Source organism: Zophobas morio, unplaced genomic scaffold (assembly GCF_036711695.1).
Source record: "Zophobas morio isolate AGI-343-1 ecotype UQ-CSIRO unplaced genomic scaffold, CSIRO_AGI_Zmor_V1 ptg000021l, whole genome shotgun sequence".
Lineage (NCBI taxonomy): Eukaryota > Metazoa > Arthropoda > Insecta > Coleoptera > Tenebrionidae > Zophobas > Zophobas morio.
The window spans coordinates 17,027,839-17,048,811 of record NW_026972126.1 but is presented as its reverse complement, the minus strand read 5'-3'; the positions used below and the strand labels follow the sequence as shown (position 1 = coordinate 17,048,811).

Here is a 20,973-nt window from a genome sequence, read left to right as displayed (position 1 = left end):
AAATTAAAAAATTAAAATACCAAAAAATTGAAAAATCTGAAATTTAAAAATCGAAAAATTGAAAAATCGAAAAAGTAAAAAATAGACATATCGAAAAATTCAGAAGTCTAAAATCGTAAAGTCGAGGAAACGAAATATTGAAAAATCCCAAAACTGAAACATCGAAAAACTGAAAAATGATGGGAAAACTAAGGAATGGAAAAACTGAAAAATCCCAAAACTGAAATATCCAAAAACTAAGAATCTAAAAAATTGAAAAATCAAAAAATGAAATCGAAAAATCGAAACCTTAAAAAATCGAAAAATTGAAAAATCAAAAACCAGAAAAATCGAAAAATTGAAGAATTGAAAAACTAATTAGAAAAATCCCAAAACTAAATTTCGAAAAATTGATAATTCGGAAGTTGAAAAACCAAGAAATCAAAATACCGAAAAATCAAAAAATCTCAATGTCGAGGATAAACATTCAACACAATATAGATGGGCGGGGTTTATATTATCCCTTTTTTGCTTAATATGAGTAGTCATCGGTTTTAAGTTTTTGTTGTGGAAAGATGACTATGTACATTAAGAAAAAAAGACAAAATATAAGCCCCACCCACCCACTTTACCTCAATTGTAATTATATTTTCTATTAGTCGTGAGCCAAGAGGGCGGAGCTTAATAGCAAAATTCTAATTTCTCGACAAGAAATTAGCATGTAAGACATGTTTCAAGGAAACATGTATATTAAGTAAAAATTAAAGCCAGATTGAAATTAAGACGAGTGGGTGGGGCTTATCTTTTGCCTTTCTTTTTTACTTAATACATTTAGTTTGCTTTGAATAACACGATTACTCAAGAACATGTTTCACATATCAGTTTCTCGTAGAAAAAGCAAGGATTTTGCAATTAAGCTCCGCCCCATGACTTACAACGGGTAAGAAAAAATCATCACGATTGAAACGGGGTGGGTGGGCGGGGTTTATATTATGCCTTTTTTATGCGTAGTCATCGGTTTTAAGTTTTTGTCGTGAACCAATGACTACTTATATTAAGAATAAAAATGACAAAATATAATATATTATACGTAGTTGCACTTCAAGAAGATAATATAAAAAATTTCTTATTTGTTTTTTAGAAAATTTGGACTCGGGGACCACTTGGGTCCAATTTTTGGTTTTCTTGTACGTGTCTTTCATTCTAATTTCTACTCCTTTGCCCAACCACACACTTAAAGTAGATCCAAAATTTGAGTACAATATGTCCAATATTTTTGAAGATTATTCTATGAAATACAAAGACACACAGACAGGCAGATCACAAACAGACGGAAATGGAAGATCTACTCTTTCATATTCTAGGAGTTATGAACCACTGAGAAAATATGAAATTAGACATTCATTAAATGGACTCTAACACAATACATATTTCCTTCTCAGAAGTACAAATATATATGCAATTTTAACATAACCTATAATAATTGTATCACCCATTGTTTAAAAATAAAGCAAACTCTGTTTTTTTTTTGATCTGGCGAACTTTTTTTAAGGGAAAAAGGCGGTTCTCAAAAAACAAAAAAAACTAAAATATCTAATTTTGAAAATTCAATTATTCAACAATTTAAAGCTTTAAGCTTTGAGCTTAATTCCGAATTTATTCGATATTCTACACACAATTATCGTTCCCTCATATTTAATTAGAGCTAACGCAACAGCTCTCGACCTAAGCGAAGAAATCGATCACACGCACCTGGAAAGGGGATTCGAAACAAGCTCAAACTCGCACAAACTTGTTAGAACTTTATGGCTACAGTTTTTATTCAAAAAATACAATAGTTGAAGAAATTGATGACCTTTAGTTTCACTTTATAATATAATTCCGACATTTTTTACAATTAATATAGAAAAATACGACTCCCTGACAACACTGACCGAATTAGCAACATATCTAAATTTTTAACGTTATTAATTTTAATCCTGATTTTGATAAACCGCATCTGAGTATACTTATCTTTTTACAACACTGCAATATGTAAAATCAGAAAGCTATTAATTCACTGCTTTAGTGACGCACGGAGCGAAGTTTATTGGCGAGGATTTAGCTGGCGAACTTTAAAAGAAAAAGACGATTTTCAATTTAAAACTTTCATGGAAACAGATGGAAATGGGGGATCTACTTCATCAACGCAACGAAAACAGGTTTAACAATAAATATAATTTCTGTAATTTTTAATTTTCGATCGAAATCTACCGGAAGCGTTGTTTAGAGCGATTCGGACAATGCCTCATTACATGTTTGCTTGCCGCTGCACACCTCACGAAACACAAAAATGTACGTTTCCCGTTATTTATCTGTCTATTCATCTAGTCGGTTTATTTACATTACTAAAATTTATTGTCAAATTTATTGTCATTCCTGCCAAAAATGTTTAATCCTAAAACAGTTATTAGATAACTTTTAATCAACTGTAACACGTCAGTGCTAAACTAATTATGGACGGATTTGTTTTACGATTTAACCCAGAAGCGTCAGTTTTTATAACTTTATAAACGTGTTACTTTGAACATAATAAAATTAGTAGATGAATTAAACCCCATAAAGCATAATGGCTCGATTATTATTTGAAGATAAAAAAGAAATGCATTCAAATGACACCGAAATCCGGGTATCCTGCTTCTTGTATATCGGAAAAAGCCAACTTGGTTGGTGAAACGCGTTACAACATTTTCTTTTACAACTAAACAAATATTGTTTACTTCCACTTCCATAACAACAAACATTTCACTTTTATCGCCCAATGTGTATAAAAAATGCACAGAACGATAACAACAAACATTTTAACATATTTAACAGTTGTTGTCCAATCACAAAGACAGAAACTTAGGTGAGTTGCATAATTATTGTCACTAATACTAGTCAATTCGGGTGTTTTTTTAAGCTACATTTATGCATGTTTTGAAATCAAATGTCATAGGATTAAAAAATGCAGGATTTTCAAGGTAACGATGCACGAACACGTTTCTAGTAAATGCAGTCTGAAAAATCTATTATTATCGGCGGTATAAGCAAAGAGATAGTTTTACTGCGTTCACGTCAAACGGTATTAACTCTGATTTATAATCTGTCATTTACGTTTCATTAGACGAAAGGGATAGACGGAGTTAAGAGATTTATCGCTGACGTCAAGACGAGTGAAAGATAGAAATTTTGAAATGCTAATTTGCAATACACAGAATACGTGATACTATGGTATTTCCTATGTCATTGCTACAATAGACTCACTTTTTTTTTATTTTATCAGAATAACCATCAATTCAAAAGTCTATTTACTTTGTACACAGGGAAATAAACTACCGATAATGTATGTAAAGTGTTTTTAAGTGATAAATAAGTTAATAATAATAAAAGTGAATATATGTTTGTTTTTCTGGACTTACTAGTACATATTATGAAAGTAGGTAATTTTACTTTTGCGTCTGTCTAAAACCCCAAAAACTCGAAAAATTTTGTTTGGCGGAATCGAAATGTGTCTTATGTTATCTATATCAGCGCATTTTAAAATTTAAATATTCAAATAACTTTTTTATTTGTTCAAGTAAACGTTTCCGTGTGCGATATCGGTGTCTATTGAGTGGAAACACAAAAAGAAAATTTTGAAGAATTATGATAAAATTTCGCACAAATCCGTTGTGTATTTAGGTTCTAAGACAGACGATGAATAGCGAACAAAATAATCCCCAGGTATATAATAAGAGATAGCGGCCCTAAATATTTTACCTGAGTTTTCCCTGAAGAGCGACACATGTCGAAACAAGTCAGTACAGAGCAAAATTTAGTCAACTGCTCAAAACAGAATCTTTGCTAAAGAGGGTTTTATAATAAAGGAGATAGCAAATCCACTTCGTAAAACACACAATCGACAACACCCAGACGGAATACGAATGAGCAAAAATTTAAAATTTCTGACGCCGAGGCTTAATTAAAATTTCGGATTCAGAGGTGCAACATAGTCGTTAAAATGAGGTCCCGACCTAGCCGATCAAGCTCGAACTTGTTAAAACATGACCAAACAACATTTACGATTTTTGTACAAAATTTATAGTAAATCACTGATTTCAGAGAAAATTCGCTTGTCTTTTGTGCGATTACGAAAAAAGGAAAAACCATCCCAGAAATAAATTATTTTTGCGTTCGTATTCCTTGCGCAAATTTTCGTCAAACTGATTAAAATGCGCATAAAAAATTTAAAATGCATCATATGTGTGTTTTGAATCGGAAATCCCGTTTTCCTATTTTTTGCCAACTTATACAAAGTAAATATAGAATTTACAAATATCTTTTAAATTAATGAAAAAAAAAAACAAATTTAATAAACAAAATGTAAGCAAAACAATTTTTCTTTTACCAAAACGAAGATTTTAAGTATGGGTTTTATTATGTGATAAATAACCACTAAGATTTTTTATTATTCTTATTATTTATTATTTAAATTTTGATGCAAAACACTATTTAGTATAAATCAACCAAAACTATTTTTTGCCTAAATCATTATTCGTGTGATTAGAAGAATTTTCCTAGTTTGGTTTCTACACTCTAAATTTTTTAGTGTTGTTATTTATAACTTCATTTTTTTACCATTCATTATCACTATTAAACGAGCGTTTAATAAAGGTATGCGTAGAGAACGTTGACCAAATGACACAAGTGGGTTTATTTGGAAATCCCCCTGAAGCTCTGGTTGTGGTACTAAAAATTTGCAACACAAATCACAAAATCTTAGTGCCTACGGGCTTAAGTACGCACGTCACGAGTATTTCCTAAAGAAGCGATTTGACCAATATTCATTATTTCAAAATCGGAACTATAATTAATAGAAAACTGATTTAATTGATGTGATTGCTCCAGGTGTCAGAAATCCCCAATCAATAGTGTTCGGCACAGTTATTGAAACTTATTTATTAGTGTTACCAGTTGTCTATAAAATACCATATGATTGAAAAAAACTTGTGAAGCGTACTTTGAAATTTCCTTTTTTCGCTAGAGTGACAGATTTAAATACCGTTGACGAGTTTTCTCGATCATATGATACTACCCGAAGACACTTTTTCACAAAATAAAGGTTACTTATGCTATAACACGAAGGTTTATGAAATGTTACAACCTTTTCCGTTCTTTAAGTTTTATTAAATCTAAATAGATTTACAATTACAATTAATGGAAGCGTAAAATCACCCACATAAAAACCTCCATAAATTAAAAAACTGTAGATATATGTATTAAAAGTTAAAGGTAAAAAAGTCAAGGCGGATTCATAAACTACAAGTACAAGGGTATGTTATTTTACAGCTTTAAGTGGAATTTACTAAAATGTTCAGAGCAAAGAAATAAACACTAGAAAGTGCCAAAACATGTCACTATGGTTTTTATTAAAATTTAGCTTCGACAGAATTTTTATATTGTGAGTATTTCAAACTAGTCTCAACTTATGAAAAAAAACGTTACATACAGGTGAAACACAACGTTACCAGTTTTGACTCCGCAAAATTATACAGAAATTATACAGGGTGTTTACTAACCAAGCGCCAATAAGTCAGGGGGTTATTCCTTAGAAAGCTTCTTTACGAAAATCATCCAAGAAAAAACCAAAGGAATAACGCTCCGAATTTTTGCCGCATGTTTAATAAACACCTTGTATAAAACTCTATTCATATATGTAAAATAATTTACTATCTTCTACGTATTTTGTTAGGAAATAAATATACTTATACGTAACAAAAGGTTGCACAATATAAATGCATGCTTTTTTATCAAGTTGAATCACTATTTTGTTGGTGTTGACAGAGAACTTTCCTCGTTTCTGAATAATAACCAATACCACTATGAAACCACAGGGTGTATTGTTCAATCCGAATTTACTTAGAAAAATTGAACCACACGTCAGCCACTTTTTGGTGGAAATAAATATGTTAATATCAATAATTATGCAAAGTAGTATCACATGATCGAGCAAAAAATTTCGTAACGCAGTTTTCACCACTGTTGTCAACTTATAAATATCTGTCTTTTGTGGGAAATGACATAAACTAAAAAGAAATCGATTATGTTCCCCGTATAACGTACAGTTTTGAAAACTGAAAACAGGGTTGAAGACCAGGTTCCGAAATTTCTATAAATAATTGAGATATTGATTTTTAATTATACCTGATGAAAAACTTCGCTTATATGTACAGAGAAAGTGGACAACTTATATTTAAAATTTCATAGAAATAAGTCCGTTAATAATGGAGTCATTACATTCTGAAGATGTATACTGTTGTAAGTGAAAAAGGTAGGGACTCATTAAACACGGTAAAATTGCTGGAAATACAATAGAAACCAGGCATTAGTGAACACTGACTGATTTACAACTCTGGCCTGCTAAACTGTCGGCACTTAGAACTCTTGTTCTTTTCAGGTAAGCAATCGTTACCATAATCACAAGTTAATTGAGAATTTCCTGTAACTCATTTGTGAACAGAAAGTCACCATTCGCTAATTCCTAGTCTCTACTTTAAAAAATGTAATTACAAACAATTTTATTAGTAATTGTAAAATTGTAAATTTTCGATATGCATTTTGATTATTCCATTTTTCAGTTATTGGATTTTAACACTTTTCCACTTATTCGATTTTTTAATGATTCAATGTCACAGTTTTCGAGTTTACGATTTTGACGATTCTATAATTTTTCGATTTTACAATTTTCGGGTTTTCCAATGTTCCGATTAATAGATTTTTTCGATTTTTAGTTTTTCAGTGTTTAATTTTTTCATTTTTTCAGTTCTACGATTTTCAATTTTTCGATTTTACAGTTTCAGGTTTTTTCAGTTTTTACAGATTTTTTAGTTTTTCGATTTTTCAACTTTTCAAAAAAAAAGTGGCAATCCGATGGACTCGCTTACTATACTTTCTCAAAAGCGGAAAAATTGAAAATCAAAAACTGGAAAAATTGACGAAAATTTCAAAAATCCAAACTTAAAAATTGGAAAAAATGCAGTCGAAGAAACGAAATCTTAAAATCGAAATTATGAGCATTAAAGAAATCGGAAAATCCGATGACTATAACGATATTCTGTGTATGTTTACAATAACAGGCAAAACATACTTCCAGAAGAAACGGTACCAAAAATAAAGTTAAGCTATTCAGGGAAATGTAATAATCTTATCGGCAGGTAAATTCTTAGAACGACTTAATTACGGTGGTAAGACCCTTTGATAAGAGAAGTACAAAAGGGTAACTGTTTCCCTGGCTATTCTCATTTTAGTTCTGTTCTTGGTTCAAGAAAGTGCGAGTGGTTCTTCGCGAGTTTTCACTATCATCATTCGATTTTTGTTTGTCCAGAGTAAGTACATAATTAACAGGAAATATTGTGAAAGTGTCCATTTGATGATTTAATTTCATGTTTTCCCAACGTTGCATAACCCCTAAAATACGAAAAAATAGATTTTATAAAGTAATACACTTTCACATTTGTGGTTTATAAAGCTGCCTTGAATTTTCCCCTAGGCATCAAAATTTTCGCAAAAATCTTTTATAAGTAACGGTGAATTTGAAGTCTCGGTGACGCGGTACTTTTTTATACTGTGACTGGTATTATCTAGATTTATGTTCGCTATTTGGCAGACTCTAATTTGAGTAATTAAATTCGAAATTGCTATTATTTGATCTTAAAATTTGAAACAATTCTTTATTTAACCAATCCTGGATGATTAAATTCATGATATATTTAAATATTAATATCATTATTTATATCGTGACTTCGTTATATATTTACTTCTCGAGCCTAGCCTAAGAAAGTATTGTAATGCTTTGAAATCTTACAAGATATTTTAAAGTTATCATAAGCAAGGTAAATTTTTAATCAAATTATATTTTCTTATCCTCTCAAAAAATTGATGACGTCGCTTCAAAATTTTGCCGAATAAACCCTATCTAAAATGTAGAAAATATGATGAGTACATGCCTGTGATTTACTATTCCGTTCGCATTTTTCAGATTTGCTTATACAGGGTGACTAAAAAAAATAAATAATGAATGCATGAATTTATTTTATGGATTAAATCAGGAACTGCAAAATCTTGCTGGTGTGTCTGTCACATTGATGATGTCATCTCAAAATTTTGCCGAATAAATTAATTTCGTTCAATTTCCTTCTTGGCTCACGACGAATAAAAAAAATCATCACAATCGAGGTAGGGTGGGTGGGCGGGGCTTATATTTCTCCATTTTTGTTCTTAATATAAGCAGTCATCTTTTCACAACAAAAACTTAAACCCGATGACTACGAAATATTAAGCAAAAAAGGCATAATATAACCCCCGCCCACCCGCCCTGTCTCAATCGTGACGATTTTTTCTTACCAGTTGTAAGTCGTGAGGCGGTACTTAATTGCAAAATCCTTGATTTTCTACGAAAAATTCTTGAGTAATCGTGTTGTTCAAAGCAAACTATATGTACTTATTAAGTAAAAAAAAAGCCAAAAGATAAGCCCCACCCATTCGTCTTAATTTCAATCTGGCTTAAAATTTTATTTAATATACATAGCATTCCTCGAATCATGTCTTACATCGTAATTTCTTGTAGAGAAATTAGAATTTTGCAATTAAGCTCCGCCCTCTTGGCTCACGACGAATAAAAAAATCATCACAATCGAGATAGGGTGGGTGGGCGGGGCTTATATTTTGCCATTGTTGTCCTTAATATAAATAGTCATCTTTTCACAACAAAAACTTAAAACCGATGACTACGCATAAAAAGGGCATAATATAAACCCCGCCCACCCGCCCTGTCTCAATCGTGACGATTTTTTCTTACCAGTCATAAGTCGTAGGGCAGTGCTTAATTGCAAAGTACTTGATTTTCTACGCAAAATTGCTATTTCTTGAGTAATCGTGTTGGTCAAAGCTAACTATATTTACTTAATAAGTAAAAAAGAAAGCCGAAAGATAAGCCCCGCCCATTCGTTTTGATCTCAGTCTGGTTTTAATTTTTACTTAATATACATAGCATTCCTTGAAACATGTCTTACATGGAAATTTCTTGTGAAGAAATAAGGATTTTTCAATTAAGCTCCGCCCTCTTGGCTCACGACGAATAAAAAAAATCATCACAATCGAGGTAGGGTGGGTGGGCGGGGCTTATATTTGCCATTTTTGTTCTTAATATAAATAGTCATCTTCCCACAACAAAAACTTAAAACCGATGACTATGCATATTAAGCAAAAGAGGCATAATATAAACCCCGCCCACCCGTCGTAAGTCTTGGGGCGGTGCTTAATTGCAAAACCCCTGATTTTCTACGAAAAATTGCTATGTGAAACATGTTCTTGAGTGATCGTGTTATTCAAAGCAAACCAAATGTATTAAGTAAAAAAGAAAGCCAAAAGATAAGCTCCACCTATTCGTCTTAATTTCAATCTGGCTTTAATTTTTACTTAATATACATAGCTTGCTTGAAACATGTCTTACATGGTAATTTCTTGTGGAGAAATAAGAATTTTGCAATTAAGCTCCGCCCTCTTGGCTCACGACGAATAAAAAAATCATCACAATCGAGGTAGGGTGGGTGGGCGGGGCTTATATTTTGCCTTTTTTTTTCTTAATAAACATAGTTATCTTTTCACGACAAAAACTTAAAACGGATATAAATTCCATCGGTGAGTCTATAAGCATTGCCTTCATATTTTATTCGAATTTTGATAACAAAAATCCAAAAGAAAAAATACTTGCTAAAATTTATTCAAAATGCATAACATGGAATCTCGTTTTTTTAAAATTCTGCTGAAACCATGGTAAAAATCAAGAGAAGTCACACATCTGGCGTACAAAAGCAAAAAACAACCGCTGATTCCTTGTTGACGAAAAAATATAACAAACAAATTAAATTAAATTGGCTAAAATTTAAAGCTTGCTCGAGCTTAATTCGGAATTTATTTAATGTTCTGACCTCCAGGACGCTCTATCATTGTTCTTTCACATTTAGTTGTCGAAGTTCTCATAAGTCTGTCCCACTTCAACACAGACATTACGTAACAGATCTCGAGCGAAGAGATCAATCAGATGGAAAGGAATCGAAACAAGTTCAAACTCGTACAAACTTGTTACAACCTTATAGCTACAGTTTTTTTTTTTTTAAGCTAAAAATTTAAATTGCATAACATACATAATGCACAATATTTAGTTAAAGAAGTTGACGACCTTTACTTTCACTTTTTTACATTCAAAACACAAAAATACAGACGCCATGACAACACTAACCGAATTAGCAACATATCTAAATTTTGAACGTCAGTAATTTTAATCTTGATTTTGATAAACCGGTCTGAGTTTACTTATGTTCTTAGAACACTGCTACATGTAAAATCAGAAAGCTACTTAAGTCGCTGTTTTAGTGACGCACGAGCGAAGTTTACTGGAGAGGATTTAGCCGAGTTCAAAAATCGCACGAGGGGGCTAAACATTTCGCGAACAAGTTACGAACAATCTTCTCTGTTTGTTGTTGCGTAAATATTCGTCATTTGGTTCATTCCGGTTCGAAAGAAAAGAGAAACTTTTTTAGAAAATTTGACAACATGAAAATTTGTATATTTTGTTGCCTCCAATTTTAAAGAAGCGGAAAAAAACATGCCTAGATTTCACACAAAAAAACAGAAAATTAAATCATTTTCCTTAATCCGGAGTGACACACCGGATCCCATAAAACTGTACAACCACATTTCAGTTTCGGCTAATATTTGAGCGCAAATTTGTTTTCCAGTTGAATTATCGTGAAAAAATCCGCAACCTTTCCATGACATCAGAAAAAACATAAATTAATCAAAACGGCAAATCTTATTGCCAACTACTTAATTACAATCAATTGCATCTGCTCCAGGCTGTTGTCAATCACCATTAAAAAATCGCGTCCATTTACCTACTTATCAGTGATTCAATGACTTAATCACAACACACACGTTAAAAAGCGAGTAAATAAACCATAAAAAGAGATTCCAAGCAAAGTCTGCTAATTTAAAAAACAACGTAAATACAACAAAACTAATAATATTTAACCAGGTGATAACACTATCAATTGTACTAGGCTCAACCGGGATTACGCTTAGTGCATCGATCATTATTACTATATTAACGAGTAATTATGGTAATAACCCCCTTAATCCCGCACCACGACAATCCCCCACATAAAAGATAAGTCAAAACCAACAGCACCACCCCCAATTAAATTCGCATTTGCGGGCCATAAATAATACGCGAATCCGGATTGTCTCTGCAAATTCACGTGAGTTTGTTTTCCGGACGCACAGGGATTCCGGTGTGACGTCAGAGGGCACGTGACCACCACCACCACTGCATATATAGCACGGGTGTTCATTGATGGAGGCAGTCTTCGAAAACATACGGTGTGCAACGCACGTGTTTTTGTTACGGTTTCTTCAATTAAAAAGTGAACACGAGTTCGATTAGTAGGTCATCGGGGAGAAAAGAAGTTATTGACAACATGCATCTGCAGAATGACGACCACCGATTCATGTGAGTAGGGGTGGTTTTGAATTTTCGGGGTTTGAAAATGGGGGTTGCGCTAAATGTTTATTAGGGCGGAAACACGAAAGTAAATTTATCGCTTTCTTTTTTTATTTTGGGATCGTGGACTGAAGTGGGTTTTTCAGTGGGATTTTTTCGCGGTGTGGATGATGCTGGTGTTGTTGGTGATTGACGGGTCACGTTTTGCTCATGATCTGTGATTTCTCTTTGATTGTTATCGAAAGTGTGCTACGAATTTAATTAGAATTGTTTGAAGCAAAGTCGGATTTTGTTTGTTTTCGAAAATTTTGACTTTTTTTGGTTTTGATGATGAATTATTTGTTGTTTTAAAGCCCTTCGCGTACTAAAAATTTGTATTAGTATTTTTTAAGACAACATTTTTATTTAAATAATATCAATTTCTTCAATATTGTATTAGTACCAACATTTAATTTATTATTTTTTTATCTATTTTGTAATAATTATGGTGTAATTTGAACTGTGTCTGTCTTATCGTTTAAATCTCTATTTAAGATAAAAAATGTGGAAAAAAATAGTTTGCGCAGAAAATGGATTAAAAATTCAAAATTATACACAGGGTGTTTCATCACAACTTAGGGGTTTTGGTAACGTACAAAACGTTGCACACATTTTAGTTATTAATTAATTTTATTTTCACATATTTCTATAACTTACAATTTTTCTATTGCGTTATTAGTTAATTACATATATATTTAAATAAAAAACTTTTAGGAAAATACGTTACATTACACATATAAATGAAATTTGTAACAAAAAAGAGGAATAAAGTTCAAAAAGAAATTTACTTCTGAGCTGCGGCAAAAATGTTTGTACATATACAGGGTGTTTCATTTTAACCGCGACTAGCACAAATGTCGCAAAAATCTGCAAAATATTCATACCTTTTCAATATTTTTTGAAAATTGACCTGTGTTAGAAGAACAAAATAATCATCAAATCAACAAATTTTAAATTCAAAATTTTTTGTTTCTATGTGAATTTCTAAAGAAATTTTGACGATCAGTTTAGATTAAATATTCTGTATTTACAACAGAAATAAATTTCAAAATTCAATCTACTCCACTTATGAGCTGAGATTTTTTTTTCTAATGTACAGGGTGTTTCTTTTTACCAGATCTATATACATTCCTTCAAAACCGCTATCTGCAAGTAGTACAAATTTGCCAAAAATCTACAAAATAATGTACAATTCGGATTAATAAAAATTTGTTTCAATTCTAAAAAAATGAACACCAATTTTGTATTTTACTTGTAGTATCCCATTTTTAATATTTTTTGAAAGTTAACCCCTGTTTGAATAACAAAATAGTCATCAAATCAATAAATTTTAAATTTAAATTTACTCAAAAATAATACCAAATTTTAGAAAAAAATTGCCTTCAATTCCGGTGATACTAAAAGAATAAATTCAGGTTTTTTGTGTTTCTATGTGAATTTATAAAGAAATTTTGACGATGAGTTTAGATCAAATATCCTTTATTTACAACAGAAATAAATGTTAAACTTCAATCCACTTCTCCACTTCTGAGCTGAGATAATTTTTTTTCTACATATACAGGGTGTTTCTTTTTATCAGATCTATTAACATTCCTTCAAAACCGCTACCTAAAAGTAGGAGATATTAATTTGGCAAAAACCTACAAAATGATGTATAATTCGGATTAACAAAAATTTGTTCCAATTCTGCGAATAATGAAAACGCCATATTTTAACTGGTATTATCTCATTTTTACGATTTTTTTTAATTGACCGATGTTGGGAAGAAAAAATAATCATCCATTCAACAAATTTTAAATTCGAATTTACTAAAAAATTATATCGTATCCAACTTTACAAAAAAAATTCTGTGCGTATAACAGAAATTCAGTGTTTTTTTGTTATATTTTGCCCTCTTTTCTTACTACACGTTTTTTCACAACAAGAATCTTAAAACCTATTCAAAATGGTAAATTTTTGTTGGGAAATATGTATTTTGCAGTTAGGCTCCGCCCCTCGGTCTAACAACGAATGAAAAATTCATCACAATTGAGGCACGGGCGGGTGGGTGGGGTTTAATTATTCTCATCTTTTTCTTAAGACATTAGTTTTCTTTCAAAAACACAATACTTGAAAGATGTTTCACAAGGTGATTTTTATAGAAAAATAAGGATTTTGAAATTAAGATCCGCCCTCTGACTCACGACGAATAAAAAAAAATCATCACAATTGAGACAGGGTGGGTGGGTGGGGCATATAGTTTTCCCTTTTTTCTTAACAGACGCAGTCTTCTTTTCGCAAGAAAAAACTTAAAACATGTTCAAAACGGTAAATTTTTGTAGGGAAATATGGATCCAGCAATTACGCTCCGCCCCTCGGTCTAACAACGAATGAAAACTCATCATAATTTTTCTTAACATATGGAGTTTTGTTTCGTCAACACGATAGTTAAACATGTTTTCAATTTTTTGTTGGAAAAAGACAACTTCGTATACTAAGAAAAGGTGACAAAATATAAGCCCCGCCCGCCCACCCAGTCTCAATTGTGATGAATTTTTTATTCATCGTGAGTTGAAGGACGGAGCTTAGTTGCAAAATTCTCACTTCTCTCCAAGAAATTATCATGTGCATATTTATTTATTAAAAGGGTAAAATTTTGGAGAAAAGTATAGATTTTGCAATTAAACTCCGCCCCTAGGTCTAATTACGAATGAAAAACTCAACACAATTGAGATCGGAGCTGGTGTTTTTTCTTAGTATATATAGTTTTCTTTCAACGACAGGATAATAGCAATTTTATGTAGTGAAACGGGGATTTTGAAATTAAGATCCGCCCTCTGACTCACGACGAATAAAAAAAAATCATACCAATTGAGACAGGGTGGGTGGGTGGGGCATATATTTTTCCCATTTTTCTTAATGTACGTAGTCTTCTTTTCACAAGAAGAAACTTAAAACATGTTCAAAACGGTAACTTTTGTAGGATTTCGCAATTACGCTCCGCCCCTCTGTCTAACAACGAATGAAAAATTCATCACAATTGAGGCACGGGCGGGTGGGTGAGGTTTAATTATTCTCATTTTTTTCTTAATACGTTAGTTTTCTTTCAACAACACGATATTTGATTTTTTATAGAAAAATAAGGATTTTGAAATTAAGATCCGCCCTCTGACTCACGACGAATAAAAAAAATCATCACAATTGAGACAGGGTGGGTGGGTGGGGTATATATTTTTCCCTTTTTTCTTAATAGACGCAGTCTTTTTTTCACAAGAAAAAACTTAAAAGTTGTTCAAAATGGTAAATTTTTGCAGGGAAATATGGATTTTGCAATTACGCTCCGCCCTTCGATCTAACAGCCAATAAGAAACTCATCATAATTTCTCTTAATATATAGAGTTTTGTTTCAACAACACGTTAGTTAAACATGTTTTCAGTTTCTTGTTGGGAAAAGAAACCTTCGTATATTAAGAAAAGATGGACAAAATATAAACCCCGCCCACCCACCCCGTCTCAATTGTGATGAATTTTTTATTCATCGTGAGTCGTAGGGCGGAGCTTTTTATTGATTAATAGGGTAAAATTTTGGAGAGAAATATAGATTTTGCAATTAAACTCCTCCCCTCGGTCTAATTGAAAAACTCAACACAATTGAGATCGTGGCGGGTGTTTTTTCTTAGTGTAATATACAGTTTTCAACAACAGGATACCTAAAAGCATATTTTGCATAGCAATTTTATATAGAAAAACGAGGAGTTTGAAGTTAAGATCCGCCCTCTGACTCACGACGAATAAAAAAATCATCACAATTGCGATAGGGTGGGTGGGTGGGGCTTATATTTTTCCCTTTTTTCTTAATATATGGAGTTTTGTTTCGATAACACAATAGTTAAACATGTTTTTAGTTTCTTGTTGGGGAAAGAAAACTTCGCATGTTAAGAAAAAATGGACATAATATAAACCCCGCCCACCCACCCCCTCCCAATTGCAATGAATTTTTTATTCATCGTGAGTCGAAGGGCGGAGCTTAGTTGCAAAATTCTCATTTCTCTACAAGAAATTACCAAGTGCATATAATAGCTATTGAAAGGGTAAAATTTTGTAGAGAACTATAGATTTTGCAATTAAACTCCGCCCCTCCGTCTAATTGAAAAACTCAACACAATTCAGATCGGGGCGGGTGTTTTCTCTTAGTACAGGGTCATCAAAATTGATTGAGAGAGTTGGTACCCCCTGTTTTTGTCGTGAAGTTTGTCAACCTTATGACAGATTTGTTTAAGGTTATATGGCAATGAATTCAGTGGCGTGACAAAAATTAGAAACTTCAAATCTGACAACTAATGTTTTTACTAAAAAAAAAAGTCGAAAAAAGACGCCACTGAGTTTTGAAATTTGAAACTTGAAACTTCAAATCTGACAGCTAATATTTTTATACAACTTAATAAACCAAATTATTCAAGTTCAGGTTTACCAACTCTCTCAATCAATTTTGATGACTCTGTATATATAACTAGTTTTATTTCTATAACAGGATACCTAAAAACACATTTCACATAGCAATTTTATGTAAAGAAACGAGGAGTTTGATATTAAGATCCGCCATCTGACTCACGACGAATAAAAAAAAAATCATCACAATTGAGATAGGGTGGGTGGGTGGGGCTTACATTATAAAAAACAATATATTTCCCATATCGAGCTACGCTCGAAACTATCTTACCTTATAAAATGATTACTCGAGGATAAAATAAAGGCTAACAACTTTTGTTTTATAAACGGTAGCACCCCTTTTTTGGTATCTTTAGTAATTTGACGAAAAACTAATCATCAAATCGCTAAATATTATATGTGACTTTGCTTGAATATTTTACGATACACATAAGCTTTCCAAAAAGTTTTTAAAGAAATTTTGACGAATCAGTTTAGATGAAACATCCTGTATTTACAACAGAATTAAATTTCACAACGTTTCTTCCATTTGAAGCCACACTCTATACAGAAAATAGCGTATTAAATAAAAAACCATGAGTTTATTAAGAGCGATGATAGGATTTTGTTTTAATCTGTTACACTTTTTTTGAAAGATGACCTTTATGGGACGAAAAAATAATCATCAATATATCAATGAAAGAAAAAGTGAAAGAGGTAATAAAATCAGGTTTATTATGTTTTTAAGCAAGTTTCTAAGAAAAATTTAACGAATCAGTTTAGATGAAACATCCTGTATTTATAACATAAATAAACTAGACAGGACTTTTCTGTTTAAAGACTCATCAATTTAAATTTCTTTACTCTAATCAACTACTTAATAAATACATAAAAATAAAAGTGCTCCATTTCCCGCAAAACCTGTACAAGAAACAAATTACACGAAAAAATTCACCAAATAAACTTGACTTACAAACGTCAGCAAAACTGGTTTCACCAGAAATATAACTAATTGTTGCTCTTTAACTACTAAAAAAAGAGTCAATTTGACGTAAGCACAAAATTCGCATTAAAACATTTGAGTCAATGTCAAATAAAAAATATTTTTGTGCAACTGTTTCCGTTCAACAATTTATTATTACCCGACGCCGCCACTGCTTGATAGTATCAGACCACTAAACACGCGACAAAACTTACAACTAACTAGTAACTTACTCAAATAAAAGTGGAACATTTTTAATACAAGTTCCGCTATCAAAACTATCCATGCAAATTTTAAGAATAAAGATAAATAAAAACACAAAAAGTACACATAACTTGGTATCACAAACCAGTCTAAAAACCACTTCGACAAAGTAAATCCAAAACTATAACGACATAAAAAAGTTTGCTATGTGGTAAGTTCATTACAATTTTTGATCTTCGCAAAACACATTTTACGCAACCTATACTATACAAACAAAACCAAGCACCCTATTTTCATTTTTGCGTAAAATTTTGATTTACAGGATGATTTATAGTGTGTGGAGTTCCAGTTTTGCTGCAGATAAGCTTAATCTAAAGTAGATCACACGTTATGTAATTTCGAAAATAAAACTTAAATTGCTAAAATGTCGAGAAATGAATGTATCATCGTCCAAATATGTATAACACTCTAAAACGTTTAACGAATACCGTACGCAACGCTCGGTGATAACAGCACATATCGACCGTAATGGTAGCACTACTTATCTTTTTTTTAATTAGAATCTACGCTATCTACATACACGTTACGTAAAAGCACAACCGAAGTACACCAAATAATAACTGATAAATATGTTATACCATTCCAAACGCAAAACATATATAATTACACTATTCCTTGAAATTCTTTGTTCCACGCGAACTTGATAAAATTTGCGTTGAAACATTCCAAAATCAACACATTTTATAGTTTCAACGACACCTTTCAGACCTTCACAACAATTTCTCCCGGACAAATAAAAACGCGTGCGAATAAATTAAATCACTCCGTCAACACACCACTAAAATAATATTATGCTAAAAATTAACACCAAAACAATGTAAATTTACATATCTTAACTGAAACTCCTATTTACCGTTTCTGCGCTTACTCATCCCGCTTAAAAGATAGCGACTACCAGCTTTGGGTAAATAAATCGGGATCAGGAAATTTCCCCGAACAATTTCCCCAAACAAAACACAATAAAATAAATCCGGGCAATTAGTTCGAAGACTAAACAAATCAAGGCCGAATCCATAACTCATTGTAGATTAACCAGATCATCAAAACAAAAGGGAGTACTCGAAAACGACAACAAGTAAATTCACCTTGGAACGGAATTAAACATCAAAATTCATAAAACCCGTTTACGGAAAAAGACATTGAAAGCAATCGATCTTGATCGCTATAATTTCCTTCCTGGGTAATTAAAATCGTCCCGTTGTTACAGGAACGTCATGAAGACCGAAAGTGACCTGATGGGCGAAGGTGGCGGCGGCTACGACAACCTGGGTAGTACCAGCCAGCGCAGTTCGACCACGATCGTTGACATCGAAAAACGGAACCAGTTTAAAGGCAGCGATGACTTCATTTGTAAGACCTAAATTCACCCACAAAATCGGGTACTTCTCACAATCCAGTTTCACACAGTGATCCCGAATGACGAATCCCCTTCGACGACTCAGGAGATCAAAGCCTGGGTGAAGCGAAAAGTCCAGCTCACCTGTACTAAGAAAATGTTACACAGAAGACTGCCAATCCTGGATTGGCTACCTAAGTACGATAGCAACTGCGCTATTGGTGACTTGGTAGCAGGAATTACGGTGGGGTTGACCATAATCCCGCAAGCTTTAGCCTATGCCAACGTGGCAGGACTTCCAGCTCAGTACGGCCTGTACAGTTCGTTCCTGGGTTGTTTTATTTATATCTTCTTCGGGAGTTGTAAGGATGTCCCTATGGGACCGACAGCGATCGCTGCTTTATTGACGTACCAGGCTGTGAATGGGAGGGGACCTCAGCATGCCATCCTCCTGTGCTTTTTGACGGGATTAGTACAAATCCTGATGGGTATTTTCGGGTTAGGTAAGTCTTCACACCACTACTCAAACCAACCAAAACTTACCTTTATAACCCTAGGGTTCCTCATCGACTTCGTCTCAGGCCCTGTATCGTCGGGTTTCACGTCAGCAGTCGCCCTAATCATTGTGACGTCGCAAATCAAAGACGTCCTAGGTATTACAGCGTCGGGTGGTACTTTTATCCAAACCTGGACCAGCATTTTCAACGATATCCACAACACCAACGTCTGGGACACCGTTTTTGGAATCACCTGCATCGCAGTTCTTCTAATAATGAGGGTAAGTACCACACGGTAAACAATAGCACCATTTAACTCAAGTTGTCTAGATTGTGGCAAAACTGAAAATCGGACCCTCTGATACCGACATTCCTCTAACCAAATTCCAAATCGTAGTGAACAAGACGCTTTGGTTGATCGGTACTTCGCGTAACGCTATTCTTGTAGTGGTTTGTGGTTTCATCGGCTACTCGTTTTGTCAAAATGGTGACCCACCGTTCAAGGTGATTGGTTACGTGCCAGCTGGACTACCCTCAGTGCAGGTACCACCGTTTGGTTACACTGAAGACAAAAATGGTACCACTATAACGCACGATCTGTGGGATATGATGTCGAATCTTGGTTCGGGGATCGTCGTGGTCCCTCTGATTGGACTTTTGGAAGACATCGCCATCTGCAAAGCGTTCGGTAAGTGGCTGCCAATCGTGAAAAGTACCCACTAACAGAGGTTTTATAGCAAACGGGAAGTCAGTCGATGCGACGCAGGAACTTCTAGCCGTGGGTTTATCCAACGTTGCTAACTCCTTCGTCCAGGCGTTCCCCGGTTCTGGGTCTTTGTCCAGAAGCGCGGTTAACAATTCCAGTGGTGTTCGTACCCCTTTGGGAGGTCTCTATACCGCGGTCCTCGTCATAGTGGCCCTCCTCTTCTTCACACCTTCCTTCTACTACATTCCAAAGAGTTGCTTAGCGGCGATTATCATAGCGGCTGTGGTCTTCATGGTGGAAGTCAAGGTGGTGAAACCCATGTGGAGGACCAAAAGTACGTCCTTAATACCATGTATGGGTACTCAAATAACCGACTTTTGTTACAGAAAGTGATCTCATACCAGGTTTGGCCACTTTTGTCGCCTGCTTAGCACTACCTCTAGAGTACGGAATCCTTATCGGAATCGGGATCAACCTGATGTTCATTTTGTACCACGCAGCACGACCCAAAATCTCCGTGGAAAAGCTAACAGTGAGTCAAAAGCGACTTTAAGTATCCCGTTTGTGACGATTTTGTTTCTAGAGCCATGAAGGTGTCGAGTACTTGATGCTAACCCCCGATCGCTGCCTGATTTTCCCTTCGGTCGACTACGTCAGGAATTTGGTGACCAAACACTCCATCAGACAAGGCATTCCGGTGGTCATCGACTGCTCCCACATCTACGGTGCGGACTACACGGCTGCCACGGTTATAGAAATTCTGACCCAAGACTTTGCTGCCCGCGATCAGCCTTTGTTTTTCTACAACCTCAAACCCAGTGTCAGTTCGGTGTTCGAGGGGTTGTCGCCGAAGGAGTTCGTCGTGTACTACAATCAAGAAGAGATTGATGAGCTTTTGAAGAATAAGGCGTACATGAAGAAGCAGATTTTTAATATTTAGGAATCTAGCGCCTGTCAGTATTTTAGGTTAAGTGTGTCTTAATTTATTGTTCTTCTTTTCTGTAAATAGTATCTGCGTGAACTTTAAGTCTGTGATAAGTGAAGAGTTTTGTATTGAATAAAAAATTAAGATTTACGTTTTCGTTTTTATCGGTACAACTAAAAACTATGCTAACCTTGGAACAAAAAAAATGAGTTATTTTCACTAAAAATGATAACTTGGATAACGCGAAATATATGATAAGTAGTACCTTGGATATTCCA

At 33.7% G+C, this 20,973-nt stretch overlaps 1 protein-coding gene across 1 annotated transcript; it reads left to right on the top strand.

Annotated features, from left to right (window-relative positions):
• The first annotated feature begins 11,325 nt into the window (after nt 1-11,325).
• LOC135132643 (sodium-independent sulfate anion transporter-like) lies at nt 11,326-20,830 on the top strand. Its single transcript, XM_064060790.1, has 8 exons — nt 11,326-11,548; nt 18,439-18,581; nt 18,639-19,070; nt 19,125-19,345; nt 19,395-19,752; nt 19,802-20,104; nt 20,157-20,302; nt 20,354-20,830. Exons 1-8 carry the CDS (start codon nt 11,517-11,519, stop codon nt 20,708-20,710), a joined length of 1,992 nt encoding a protein of 663 aa, XP_063916860.1. The 5' UTR covers nt 11,326-11,516; the 3' UTR covers nt 20,711-20,830.
• Nucleotides 20,831-20,973: the final 143 nt, after the last annotated feature.